The sequence below is a fragment of the Diadema setosum genome, chromosome 12, assembly GCF_964275005.1.
Source record: "Diadema setosum chromosome 12, eeDiaSeto1, whole genome shotgun sequence".
Taxonomy (NCBI): Eukaryota; Metazoa; Echinodermata; class Echinoidea; order Diadematoida; family Diadematidae; genus Diadema; species Diadema setosum.
This window is the reverse complement of record NC_092696.1, coordinates 1394899-1409697: the sequence shown is the minus strand read 5'-3', so window position 1 is coordinate 1409697 and position 14799 is coordinate 1394899. Positions and strand designations below refer to the sequence as shown.

The 14799-nt window shown below is 37.5% G+C and overlaps 1 protein-coding gene across 1 annotated transcript in view; it reads right to left on the bottom strand.

Moving 5' to 3' along the window:
• Positions 1 to 14784, bottom strand: part of LOC140235653 (uncharacterized) — a 70234-nt gene extending 55450 nt beyond the window's left edge. Inside the window, 6 exon segments of the mRNA XM_072315662.1 lie at position 824; positions 1835 to 1920; positions 2291 to 2416; positions 2889 to 3239; positions 6406 to 6717; positions 14712 to 14784. Coding sequence (XP_072171763.1) covers position 824; positions 1835 to 1920; positions 2291 to 2416; positions 2889 to 3239; positions 6406 to 6717; positions 14712 to 14784 — 949 coding nt within the window.
• Between the last annotated feature and the right edge of the window lie 15 nt (positions 14785 to 14799).

Below are 14799 nucleotides of genomic sequence, written 5' to 3'. Positions count from 1 at the left end.
GGAAATGATATTCATTACATATCAAAATATATAAACGCTCACAACACATTTAATATATGGTGTCCCAGAAAAAACGAAACCGAGTTTCATTGGAATTCTTTGCGATCATAATTACATATTTGCTTTGTGTGTTGTCCATGGATTGAAAGATACACTTTTCTTCTTTCATTTGATGCACAACTCAGTGTTAAAAATTCGTGCATGACTAAGTTATAGACAGTAGTGCTACTAAATTTTCATTTGCACGAGCAAATGTCGACTTTGAATAAGTTTTTCAGACTTTTTCAACAATCCTTTGCAAAAAATAAAATCATTGCTTTAATATCCATTGTTTTCCCTTTCATATGACATCTCATGCGTCAAAAATGATCAACGTCTGCTCGAGAAAACTGAATGTGAAAATATGCTTCCATTTCACCCAGATGAATAAAGAGTAAATAGGGAGCCAGTTAGCTTTCCCGACATGCCCAACTTGGCAGATAACAATGGCCTTCAATGAATTCACACAAACATGAAGGGAGGGAGTAAAAGAGATTGTTACTGACAGTTCGGTTTTGAATAGGGTCTTGAATTAGCACATGATTATGAGCTTGCCTGACCATGCAGCTAACTACAGAGCAAAGAGTGTTCATCAGCGGAATGTTTGGGAAAGTGGGGTGGGAGAAACTGATCGAAAATAACCTTCCGACCCCCCCCCCCCAAAAAAAAAAGACTTTCTGCCCTGCACTTGCACCTTTGAAATATTAGAAGCGCAAGTTCAGTGATAAATGAAGTGATGTACCCTCTCTTTCTACTTCACCTCCCCCTTCAAAAACTTCAAAACCCTGTCAGTGATGAAGGACCAACCACGCGTGAGGGAAATGTAGAGAGGAATGAAAACAGTGAAATAAGTTTGAGGTACAAAATCATCAAAATGTGTATCATTGTTGTAATGTTGATTTCCCATAGCCATCGGACTGCGTGCAGCCTGAGCATACTCACGATATCAGTCTTCAATAATTTTGATTATGCCTCATAGCTTATTCTAAATAAACGACAACAAAGAGCTTTTCGTGCCATACAGCATTCTCTGTAAATACCCCCCCCCCCCCCCGAACAACATTCACTGTAGCACTGCAGTTGTTTCGTGTTCAACGGTGCAGATGAGCCCATTGTTTAATGCTAAGTCGGGAGAGCGGAATGCTTGTTTTTCGGCTTTCCGTCAAATCGCTAGAAATGATGCATGTTTTCATGCAAATTGTTCTCAAGCATGCGTTATTCATTTATTATTTGCCGCGTTAGGTCTCATATGAAACTAAAGATGAAAATATTAATATTTGGTTAATGAACTTTGTTTTTCGAAAACGTAACATTCAAAGTCGTTAAAAATCTGAAAAATTCACTTAAAGTCACAATTTGCGCGTGCAAATGAAAATTTGGTAGCACCACTGTTCATTGTTCTAACTCAGTCATGCATGAATAATGAATATTAAGTTGTACGTCAAATGGAAGAAGAAAAGTTTATCTTTCCATTGATGTATATCTCATAAAGAAAATGTATGATTTCGATAGTAACAAGTTGCATGGAAACCCGGTTTCGTTTTTTCTTGGACACGCTGTATACATAAAGTATAGAATCGGGCGGGACAGGAAGTAAAAAAAAATCGAAATAAATCATAAAAATGTTGCTTATCATAGGCTAATACAAAAGTGTTTATTTATATCACTGTTCAAGGACTTCCAAGATACGTCGTTTCATTATTTGACACAGGATCCTGTTTTATTGGATTTTTTAAAACACTTTTAATTTGTAAAACAAGTGATTAATGAATTAATGAACGGATACAAATAAGACTATTTTCATACTCAGCATTAATTCTTCTTCCTCATGAAATCGTTCTGGTGTGTTTGGACTTCGCCAGCACGGATTCCAGCAACATCCTGAAATAGATCATGAACGATTGCAACAACATCATTGATAATAATTGATATAGATATACATGATGCCTGGATTCATTGTAAATAATGATATTTGATAACTGATAAGCACTTATCTATGATTGTATGTTTATCCCAGAACTCGTAACGTATGCTGAATACATCACGCAACTATAATGAAGAACTGGTTCATCAGCACAACTTCTAACTCCCTAGCAGCTTTTCATGGGTTAAATGATGATGAAAATTTACTATTATTCAAAAATATCGTAACCAGTGGCTTCCTATAGCCCCCCCCCCCCAACACACACACACACAAACATACACACAAGAATGCAAACACGTTCAAACAAGAAGTATCAAAGATCTACACCTTTTCTTGGTAGGTAGTTCGGGTGTTTGTTTTGAAGATACTTTCCAACAAAGAGAAATACGATGGTAAGAGCAGCAGGCAGGACAATGGCGAGTCCAATGATGAGAGCCAAATGAGCATGTTTTCCTGAAATTTAATGCAAAGATAAACAAAGACAATGCAAGTTTTCATTCGTGACCGGATTTAAAAACAATGAATAAATGGGTGTATAAAAGGTTTACACTCTGTTCTGTGCCATGCCCCAGTACAAAAAAAAAAAAAATAATAATAATAATAATAATACATCGATTTAGTACATGGATAGTACATTACACATAGTGTGACAATATCTTAAGTCAGAGGACACGCTGAGAAAAGTCGCTAGTTGGTGTTTTTTCTTTCTTACTTTTTTTTCTGTCTTCACTTATCAAAATTGATAAACACTTTGTTTTTCATTCGTAGACTTGACAATCGTGTGTGACAATGTTAGTTTACTTAAGATGTCGTATGGGATTATACTTCCCCGTGACAAAGCTAAATTCGAACATTTTCTTTAGGTATCAGAAAGTGTTTTCCTGATGTGATTAAGAAACAAAGAAGTTGGAACGTTTCTCGAAACCTGATATATATACTGGCAGAATGGTGATTTCTCGGGTTGACGTTCCATTCAGCGAGTCACCAGTAGCCATGCATATGAAGGTTTGCTCTGTCCCATGCATAGCTGAAACAGTGATTGTCTCGAACCTCTCGTATGTGCCGTCAGAAAGTGTGTTCTGCTGTGAATCCACGGAATTCAGTTTCTCTCCCGACTCCTCGGTCCATAGCATGGAAATGTTAGGTTTGAATCCACTCACGACACAGGTAAGCGTAAAAGAAGGGTTGTTGGAGGGAGAATGGTATGTACACCGGCTATGATGAGATTGACTAATATTGTCATCGCATTCATCAATCGTATGTCTTGACGTCATCGCTGGAGGAATAGATGAATCATTTTTGGTATGACAATTTTTTTTAGATACAAATCCCTATTTTCCATAAGAATTAACTAAAATGATTTTCTGACTTTATCCTATATACTTTCATATAAAGACAGTTGTACTTTTGCAACATGATCTACAATGTAACACAAATGAGACTTGAAACTGCCTAATGCTCAGGATCCATACTATGTGCAAATCCCGGGGGAGTGTAACTCCTCCTCCCCCATCCCCCCCCCCCCCCCTCTTGAAGGAGGGGGATGACTTGTACAAATATTCTACAGTAGCTCTCCACCGAAATTTAAAAACAAAAATGGAAGAAAATGTGATTGCATTAATATCGGCATATTGCATAACATGCGATCGCACGCCCGTCTCTGTGAGAGCTAAAGAGAGCTTAAAGGAGCATTGCAGATGACTTTCATGATTTCACAGTCATGCAGTACATAACTCAACAGCTTCATGTCTAGATTTGTGGGATTTATTGTGGTTCTTGAGCACAGAAACAATACTTTGAAAAACCTTACACGAATTACACTGAACAAGCCAGGGTGATGACATACTCCTGGGAGACTCACATACTAGTACATGTATTTCAAAAATGTAGCGTGTATGATTCCAAAATACAGTAAATGATATACAGCTTGCTTGCTGGTTCACCTCTGTATAATTGTATGCATGACTTCTTCTTTTGTTTCCCTTCCTTGAGCCCCAACTCATGCAGTGGCGGATCCAGAAGCCCCCTTCTGCCCCCTTTATTTTTTGTTAAAAAGAAAAGAAATATAAAGAAAATGCACAGGAAGTAGCACAAGAAATATGAGTTACGCCCCCTCTTACACAGAATTCCTGGATCCGCCCCTGCCATGCATTCTTGTCATGATTATGGTGACCATGCGTGTCATGTCATCACCTTTGTTAATCTCATTTTGTTATAAATTGTAAAAATATTCTTATTCTTCATCCCAATTATCATAAATTCTGAAACGCTGTCCGTAGTTGCTCAAGTGAAGAAATCTAAAAATCACCCGGAGGTCTCCTATAACAGTATTCTATCTTTAGGATCTGTATACTTGATTTTATCAAGCGCTCGCTTGCTTCTCTTCGGTAAAATCGACTTAAGCATGGTTCATCTAATGTTGAAAACATCAAATACCATGGCAGTATACCTGCTATGACGCGCACATTATCTTACGAAAAACAAAACAAAACAAAACAAACCTTTTCTGTTCTTAAATATCAAAGATTTTGATTGCAGAGTATATGTGACCCTGCACCTCAAAACAAACAAAAAGTCGCCAGACATGAATTTTTAGTTAAGACCATATTCTGAAAGAGCAGACTTTAAGCTTTAAAATGATGTATAACTCAAATCAAATGGACTCTCCTAACCTATCTAAATATTGGAAAGAAAGCACAAACTCAGGAAAAGTGCGAACTGAGAAAAGAGGCTCTGAAGTACAGTGTCTATTCAAGCGCTTAATCTTTACCAAACCGTGCTGGCTGTGCGAAGAATGGGACAAAAAACAGGAAGTAAAACACCAGGGTAACAACAATGAAGGGATTATCAGATTAAAGTGAAATTGAGCATGCCTCATTAACACATTCTGTCCCTAATAAGTCCCAACTTTCAAAGCAGTAGCATTGTTCTTTCAAAAGTTATCAGAGTTGAAAGTAAAGAGTGTGGACAAGGTTTTTCAGAAATGAAAAAGGAATTCTAAAGACACATCTAATCGAGGTTATGTTCGAGGTAAACTGCTAAAAAACACACTTTCCTGCCCGTTTTATGATACCAAATTTTATCATAATGTAAAAGAAGACCCGCTCTTTCAGAAAATATGAAAAAGTCAAGTTCGGCTAGGTTGACCCATTTCACTTATTTTCAGTCCTCACGCAAAATCAGTGTGTGCGACTCTATGTTCGTTTTGAGGTGCACGGTCACATATAAAAAAAAAGTATTGTTACCACGGTAACGGCCGAAGATGCCATTTATGAATTAAGCACGGAGCCGTTTCGTGTTTTACACCCTCACCAAAATTCAGATTCTACAGGTAACGTTTTTTCTTGCCCGTTAATTTATAATGGCGAGGTCTGGTCGTATGCTTTCATGTCATTGCGATGCTATGACGGGTGATTTTTATTGACAAGCAAACCTTTCATCACTTCTTTACCATTAATTTAACTTGTTGTCTTCCTTACCTTCCTCCCCCTCCCCATTCCGTCAAACTCAAAGAGGTGCCTTTTTCTTCTCTAAGGTTATCTCCTATTAATTCATGACATGACAAAGTACACGAGGAGAGGGAAATATGATATATATATATATATATATATATATATATATATATACATATATATATATATATATATATATATCACCCTGCACCTCAAAACAAACAAAAAGTCGCAAGACATGAATTTTGGTTAAGACCATATTCGGACAGAGCAGACTTTAAGCTTTAAAATGATGTATAATTCAAATCAAATGGACTCTCCTAACCTATCTAAATATCGGAAAGAAAGCACAAACTCAGGAAAAGTGTGAACTGAGAAAAGAGGCTCTGCAGTACAGTGTCTATTCAAACGCTTAATCTTTACCAAACCGTGCTGGCTGTGCGATGAATGGGACAAAAACAGGAAGTTAACCACCAGAGTAACAACAATGAAGGGATTATTTGATTAAACTGAAATTAAGCATGCCTCATTAACACATTCTGTCCATAATCAATGCCAACTTTCAAAGCAGTAGCACTATCCTTTCAAAAGTTATTTGAGTTTAAAGTGAAGAGTGTGGACAAGGCTTTTCAGAAATGAAAAAGGGATTCTAAGGACACACTTAATCACACTATTCTACCCAAAATTTTCGAGATAAAATGCTCAAAAAACACACTTTCCTGCCCCTTTTATGATACCAAATTTTAGCATAATGTAAAAGAAGATCCGCTCTTTCAGAAAATATGAAAAAGTCAAGTTCGGCTAGGTTGACCCATTTCACTTATTTTCAGTCCTCACGCAAAATCAGTGTGTGCGACTTTATGTTCGTTTTGAGGTGCACGGTCACATATGATCTATATACATATATATATGTATATATATATATATATATATATATATATATATATATAATGAATATATACATATATTCAAAGTTTATATTTCACCTACCACTAATCGTCATGAAGGTAGAATTGTCAAAATTCTCGAAATTTTTCAACACAACCTGGCAATAGTAAAGACCCTCATCTGCCACCTCCAAGTCGCTGATGAAGAGGCTGAAGTTCTTGTCGATGTCGAACCGCTCCTCCAAGCTCTGAAATTCTCCATCAGCGAATCCAGCCTTGGCCGTCCTCTGCTGCTGATCTGAGATTCTCTCCTGGACCCAGACCACAGTGAGAGGCTCCTCCAGGATGTCACATGGCAGTCGGATGTCTGCTCCTTTCCATCCTTGAACGTTAGGGGCAGTGTTTACCACTGAGGCTATCCGATTGGGAAATTGAGCAAATGCAATAACTGTCGGCGGGCATTCGCTTCCATTGTGCATGTACAGGTATGTAACCTTATGCATGCATGTCTTAGTCACTGTCTTCATGACCCATTTTCAGCATCGGAGTAATGAGATGGTAGTCTACCATAAGTAGCGGGAAGCTCAGTTCACTCAATGTTCTTTTTTATGCTTTTTATCTTATCAAATTTATTTTCCCCCGTATTTTTAGAACTCCAGTTCAGTCTTACATTCAGGTTTAAATTGTAAGTGCCGTAACAGGTTATTCTCACTTATATCGCAAAACAACCAGTTTGATCTTAGAAACTGTAAGTGACAAATAATATTTTCCTGTGCTACCTTTGTCGAAGATCATTGAAAAATTGTCAATCTGAAAGTAACAGTATACTTCTTATGTTATGGTAATCTTACATTCGCACAATTCACAAAAAAAAAAAAACAAGCACTACCCTGAAAGAGAAGGGATTTTTTTTTTTTTTTTTTTTGCAGAACAGGTAAACCCTAAAAACGTCACTTACGTCATGATTCTCACTTGCAAAATTACAGCGAATACTGACTTGAAAACTCTTACAAATCGTATTCAATTCCTTCGTCTTTACGCAAAGCGTATACATTACATAATCCTACTAAGAATACGGGTGATATGATCTTGTCCCAGTGTATAATGAACAAGTAAATTTTAATACTTTTCTGAGTAAGTTTGTGGCTCTATAGCTGTATTGGTGATTCCCGGTAAAGTATCGAAAGAAATACACTCATACAGTGAATTGTAGAAGCAAGAATAAGTAGGCCTACAATAAGCATTAATTATTCAATGTGTGATATTTCATTTTTTCTTATTGAAGGTCACTTGTAAGTGGTGCCTGCATTAAACTAAAATTCGAACGATGTAAGAAAAAGAAATGAAAATAACACACAACGATTTTGGTCATTTTTCTGGTTTGATCTGTCATAAGTGCTGGCGCCGAGACACCGATGGAGACGGACGTGGATCGCTAACTCTCTCCGATAGTGGCCACCGCCCCATTTCTTCTCACCCAAATCCGTGACGAAGCTGTACCGCTTAACCCTATGTTTTTCTCATTTTGATAGTCTATCAAAAACTGTTGACTCTCGTTGAAACGAAGTTTCCAAGGAAAGCTGAAAATTCCCAAATTTGAACAGTTTCATCGTTCCCAAGGTGCTGTATTGCAAAAATGGCGAGCCGCACTACGCGACAAACCAGCAAGGATAGAGTGCCCACTACCCAACAAGCCCGGGGAGAGGTGAGCCAGCGACCCCAAGACAGCGGTAATGCCGAACCTACCGAGCCAACGCTAGCAGACATTCAGCGAAGCATAACTAGCTCATCATCAACTGTGTGTGCTAAGCTTGATGCACTCTCACAGGAGATTGGCACTATCAATAAAAAACTTTCTGAACTGGAAGACTCTACATCAATGAACTCCGCCAGGCTCGACGAACTTGAGAAAAAAAGGCTTCCAGAGGTAGAGAAAAAAACGGCGGAAGAAATCTCTAGGCTTCAGGACAGTTTGACATTGATGGAAATCTACTGTCGTCGCATGAACCTACTGTTCTACGGAATAAAGGAAACCCCCGACGAAAACGTGGAGAATCTGCTTAGAGATACCTTTGTCTACCTAGGGTTGAGCCACGACGAAGCCGCCACCATCGCCCTGGTCAATGCGCATCGACTTCCCCGACGCAATGCACCCACCCAACCCAACGAGAGCTCTCCCCAAGCCCCAGCCCCTCGCGCCATCATCGCAAAATTTGTCTACATGAAGGACAGAAATAAAGTCCTCGCTGCGTTTGATGAGCGCCAACGCCAGCGCCAGCCACGGTCAGCCAACGCCTCAGCTGCCACTGACCCGCAGGAAACCCGCAGAATAACCGTTCGCACGGATCTCCCACCCGCCCTTAAAGCTACGAGAAGTTCCCTCGCGAAAATCGCGTACAACATGAGGAAGGAAAGAAATGTTTCCACCAAAATATCAGTGGCTGGTACCAGAGTGCTGCTCTACTGGAAGGAAAGAGGCACAGCAGTGTGGAACCAATACAAAGATTAAATCTTCATTCCAATCTTCGGCTAAGTCATCTACTGCGTTCGTTAGTTTTCTGCTTTTTTCCCTCTAAACATCTCCATGTGACCCAAGGATTTATCAGCACAAAACTACAGCGTTTACGGTAAGCGACGAATCCCCTATCGCAAACTCTTAGCGCAACTTATCTGGTTAGTTCACCATTCCACATTTATTTTGAAGAAGTCCACATAAAATGTACGTGCCCTTCTAAACCTCATTTACTACACAACTGAGCTTTGATACTGATTTACATTGTTATCACTTTTACGAGAAGAATGAACTTGATCTGAAAGGTGCTGATGAAACCTGTGACTCTGTATTTAAACGCTGTGTATACCAAACTAGTCGATCTTGTTAACGTACGAACACCGTCTACAGTACGTTTTCCAACTAGCTTGTTAACCAAATTTAATTTGTAATTCACAACTGGTTTGGACATGAACGGACGTCGTCCATAGCATGCTTCCCAGTAAAATCGTTTCACATTATCAAAGTCCATCCGAAATATGTAATGTTAACTGATTTTGACACGAACGAACGTCGTCCTTAATAGTTCTCGCAGGTAATTCGTATTTCACACCTTAATCATACTCAGTTCGAAATACGTAGCCACACCATTACAATCAGTTTGCAACAATACTTGAGCAGTGTGTTTTGTGCTGTAGCCCACTGTTGTCTTATTACCAAAGCAGTCGTTGTAACCGGATAATTGTCATTTATTTTACCCTTATCAAATTATATTCAACGACTCGCCTAATGCTGTGAAATAATGTAATATTTGTTTTTTCTACACAATTTCACGGATTGTGCATTGGTACGTACGTAAATGGCTTGACATGAATCTTGTTGTATTCAACTGCAGGTTATATTAAACCCAATATGAATGATTTTAATACATTACCTCCAACTTTATTGCTGTTGTTGCTTTTTTTTTCTCCAACAGCAACCAAAAAGTAATGACATTGGGTACATTGCACCAGTAATATGTCATTCAGAATCTGTATCATAATGATACTTTTTTCCTTGTTTACAATAGAAAAGGGTTGACAAGAGGAAGAAAGAAAATGTCACCTCTGCTCGTCATTCTGTTCACATGTATAGGAGGGAGGGGTGACCACAAATTGTCTCTATTGGAATCGGTTAAAGAAATGTATAATTCCGTTTTCGTGTTAATGGTATTCCTGCTTCTGTTCTCAGAGGTTGAGACAGTTGCGTTTACCTTGTCTGATATAGTAAGTTTTGATCTATGCACATTATGTTCAACGTCGTTTATTCCTTCTGTTTTTTATAGAAGGTATATCTATGTTGAAATGCCAAACGCAAGCTCCACAAAGATTTTTAATTTCTTTTATATGTGTGCCAAGTGTGCACTTTTAAATGCCTATGATAATAGCACAAAATGTATCGACACAATTCTTATTTGTGACCACATGAACTTGTCCCTTCTTTTTCTGGTATGCAGATACTCCAGTAGCCAAATTCACACCCCCTGTCATTATTCCACACCCAGTGAACACAAGCTGTTAACATGTTTCAAGTGTTTCTTATTTTCTGGTTGTAACCGTTCAACCGACATTTATGCTGTCAATGTCTGTACGTACGTAGCTACTCAAATGTGTCACATTTCTTCAAAGGGGAAAATAGTCATTCCAGTGTCTCTCCCTGCTTTTTATACAGTTTTCTTGCTGCTTGTACTGACAAACACAGGTATTTTTCTTTGTATATCATCCCGTGAAATCCCTACCTCAAGACAAAAATTGTACTCGCACTTCAAGCTTGGTTTACGCATAATGCTTGCTCATGTTTTGTTTATAGACATTCCTTTGCCAGCTACTCAAGCATCTTATATAACTCAGACAGGTGAATGTCGTCTTCTCCCTAAACAGCAAGCAGCAAACAAGTTCAAAAGCAGAGTTTTGTGTCAACAAGTTTATGTAATACCCACTGTTCTGAAACTTTTTCACAATGGCTGAGTCAAATAGTGTGAATGATATGAATAATGGAATCGTTGTTATGTCTGCTTATGCACAAGACAAAGAGGATGTACCCGTACATGCCACAAATAGCGAAGAGGGTAAGAACCCTGATATAATTAGTTTGTTGAACTCACAAGCTCACGAACTGATACTTGATTCTGATGTAAACGACACCAGTCGTCAAACACCACCTACAGAATACCACATTGAAGACGACATAATTTCATTATCTCATTCTAATCCAAACCAATTTTTTATTTCGCACTTTAACATAAGGAGTATAAACAAAAACTTTGATCAATTCAATATGTTCGTGAATCAAGTTAAATTTGATAGTCAGGTTATCGGAATCAGTGAAACCTGGTTAAATGAAACATCACCTTCTTCGCTATTTACCATTGATGGCTTCACACTTTTGACAAAAAACAGGGCAGGTAAAAAAGGCGGCGGAGTTGGGCTTTACGTCACTCAGAATTTGAATTATGAACTCTTAGACGAATTCAGTTTAATGTCTGAAGTTATTGAGAGTATTTTCATTGAAATTAGGGTTCCAAATAGAAAAAGTATTGTTGTCGGTGAAATATACAGACCTCCAAATACAAGCCCCACTGAATTCATTGAATCTTTATCCGTACTTTTAGCTGATAAATATTTGGAGAATAAAAGTTGTTTCATCATGGGTGACTTCAATTTCAACCTTTTAGACTGTCATACCAACTCCGCATGCCAAGATTTCCTCAATGTGATGTTATCCGAGTCCTTTTCACCTCTTATAAAGAAGCCCACTCGAATTTCAGATGTCACAGCAACTCTAATTGACAACATCTTTGTTAATAGTTCTCTTTCCAATATCACGCTTGGTGTAATAGTGTCTGATGTATCCGATCATTTTCCGATTTTCGCTGTTCTGCCCAATGTTAACATAAGTAATGCCTCTTTTTATTCGCCTAATTCTGGTTTTCGAGAAATGTCAGAAACTAATCTTAATAGACTTAGGGAGAGATTAGGATCCGTTAATTGGTCAATTGTTAATAACCAAAGTGATGCAAATTTAGCTTTTGAACACTTTTCACAAATATTATCATCCGCATTCAATTCCACTATACCCGTTAAGCCATTTACTCGTTTAAACCGTAAAAAGGTTCCAAAGAAACCATGGATTACGAAATCTCTCCTGAGGTCTATTAACCGTAAAAATGCTCTTTTCTACAAATACCGAAGTGATCCTAACAGTCGAACTCGGTCTCGGTATGTGCATTATCGCAACGTTCTTACATCATCCATACGTTTAGCCAAACGAATGCATTTTTCAAAGCAATTTATCAAGCATAAAAATGACATCAAGAGTACGTGGAAGGTGATAAATGAAGCGCTGAACACTAAAAATAACATCGAACCACCTAGGCATATTATTAATAATGATAAGTACATTGAAGATGAAGCTGATGTGGCAGAAGTATTCAATGAATACTTTGTAAGCATAGGACCTAATCTTGCCAGCAGTATTCCGCATTCAAATACTGATTTTTATTACTTTCTAAAAGACCAGAATCAGCACTCTCTTTTTTTTGAACCTGTCATTGAAGAAGAAATCAAAGATATCGTGCAAAACTTGAACACTAAGAAAAGCTCTGGATGTGATGGAATCACCAATTTTCTCCTTAAAAACATCATTAATGAAATAGTTATACCATTAACACACATTTATAATTTATCGTTATCTACTGGCATAGTTCCACAAAAAATGAAAATAGCTAAAGTAGTACCAATTTTTAAAAAAGGACAAAAAGAATCTGTGACAAATTATCGCCCTATATCTTTGTTAACTTCATTTTCAAAACTTCTTGAAAGGTTGGTATATACGCGCACACACAAATTTCTCGAAAAGTGTGAAGTTTTTTGTAACTCCCAGTTTGGTTTTAGGAAAAACCACAGTACAACCCATGCCTTACTCACTTTTATCCATAAAGTTGCTCATGCTATAGATGATGTCTCCCACACTATTGGAGTTTTTCTTGATTTTTCGAAGGCCTTCGACACAATTGACCACGATATTTTGATTTACAAGCTACGACATTATGCTATACGTGGGAAGGCTTTGGACTGGTTTCGAGATTATTTATCAAACAGAAAACAATTTGTGAGTATAAATGGCCGTGATTCTCAGTTAAAGTTAATTTCATGTGGTGTTCCACAAGGCTCCTTACTAGGCCCACTATTGTTCATTTTGTACATTAACGATCTTCCTAGTTCCTCGCCAATTTTTTCCTTTATATGTTTTGCTGACGACTCCAATCTGTTTTTTACACACAGAGATCCTTATACTCTTGTTAACACAGTAAATAAAGAACTTAAATCTGTGCAATCTTGGATATACGCCAACAAATTGTCACTTAATATTGATAAAACCCATTGTATGCTTTTTAGCAATAGTCTTAAAACCCTTCCTTTTCATATTAAGTTTAATGAAACTGAATTAAATCAAGTCAGTAGTATAAAATTTTTAGGGCTTTTTATTGATAGTGATTTATCTTGGAAATCCCACGTTAGTTATTTAAGTAATATTCTTTCTAAAAATACGGGTGTTCTTAATAAACTTAAGAGTGTTTTTCCAAGTCAAATTCTGCTTAATCTTTATTCTACTTTGATTACTCCGTACCTTAATTATGGTATTCTTGTGTGGGGGAATGCAACTAGAAATCTTCTTGATATACTGTTCCGTATTCAAAAACGTGCCATCAGAAATATCAACCATGTCGGATATTTGTCCCACACGAATGATTTATTTTTGAAAAATAAAATACTGAAAATGTCAGATCTGTTCAGTTACAACGTCGGCATATTTATGTACAAATTTTCTGCCAACGAGTTACCGGATGTTTTTACTAGCATGTTCAGAAAAAACTATTTGATTCATAATTATCCTACCCGCCAAAGTGACGCATTTCACCTTCCACGTACTCGAACAATTTTCGCTAAGAAAACGATAATGTATACGGGCCCTAGATACTGGAATGACCTCTCCCCCGAAATAACAAGCTGCTCGTCTTTATATTCCTTTAAACGTAAATTAAAAGAGTTTTTATTGAGTGCATATTTTGCAGACACTGAACAGTCGTAATGTCTTATGTAATACTGTGGTATGTTATTGTCCAATTAAACATTTTGTCAACACGTTACAGATTCCATTTAGGGTCTTGCCATCGGGCTCTCTGAATTCATCATTAGCAATTCCACACTCTACTTCGTTTCCCTCTCTTCCTCTTTCCCTCTGCCCCTCTCTAACCTTCTATGCAGAGCTTGACGGCAGGCACCAAATGGCTTAATAGTTGTACATGTTACTTTTTGTGTCTTACTGATCATATCCTGGTGAAAGTTTTAATGCAACAATAGTTTATAGTATATACACCAAAGTAGGCTGTATAATAATGATGGCTCGGTCACAGTAAGTTCATATTAATGTATAGTTTGTTTGTTTTTCTTCTACGTCTTTTTCTTCTTCTTTTTTATTACATAAAATTTGGCAACCTTACATCATCATTCTGGTCTTCTATCCGTTCTCCGTTTCTTTTTCACAAACACTGATTACTCGGGGCTTACAGCCAAACAAGCTAGCTTTCATGTAGGTCCCGTCATACTTCTCTTTGATCAACCCCATTTCGATTTCGATTTTGACCAGTTATCATTACATGTAATTACTGTGTTATCACCATGTATATTGTTTGTTTTCTGCACATTGTTCACAAGGTAAAAGAACTTGTCTGGTTTCTGTTGTAATGTTCATAAATGAGAAGTATGAAAATAAAATGAATTGAAATGAATTGAAGTGGACACACCTTGGCATTATTCGTCTGGATCTAAACAGTGAAAACTAAGCCGAGTGCATACGAATAATGAAGTTCCACCTACCTTTTCCAGTGTGGCCGCTGAACACGATTGCAGTCAGTATTACCAGGAGAACGAGTTCGTATATTCTATCCATCACTAGTTGTCAAGG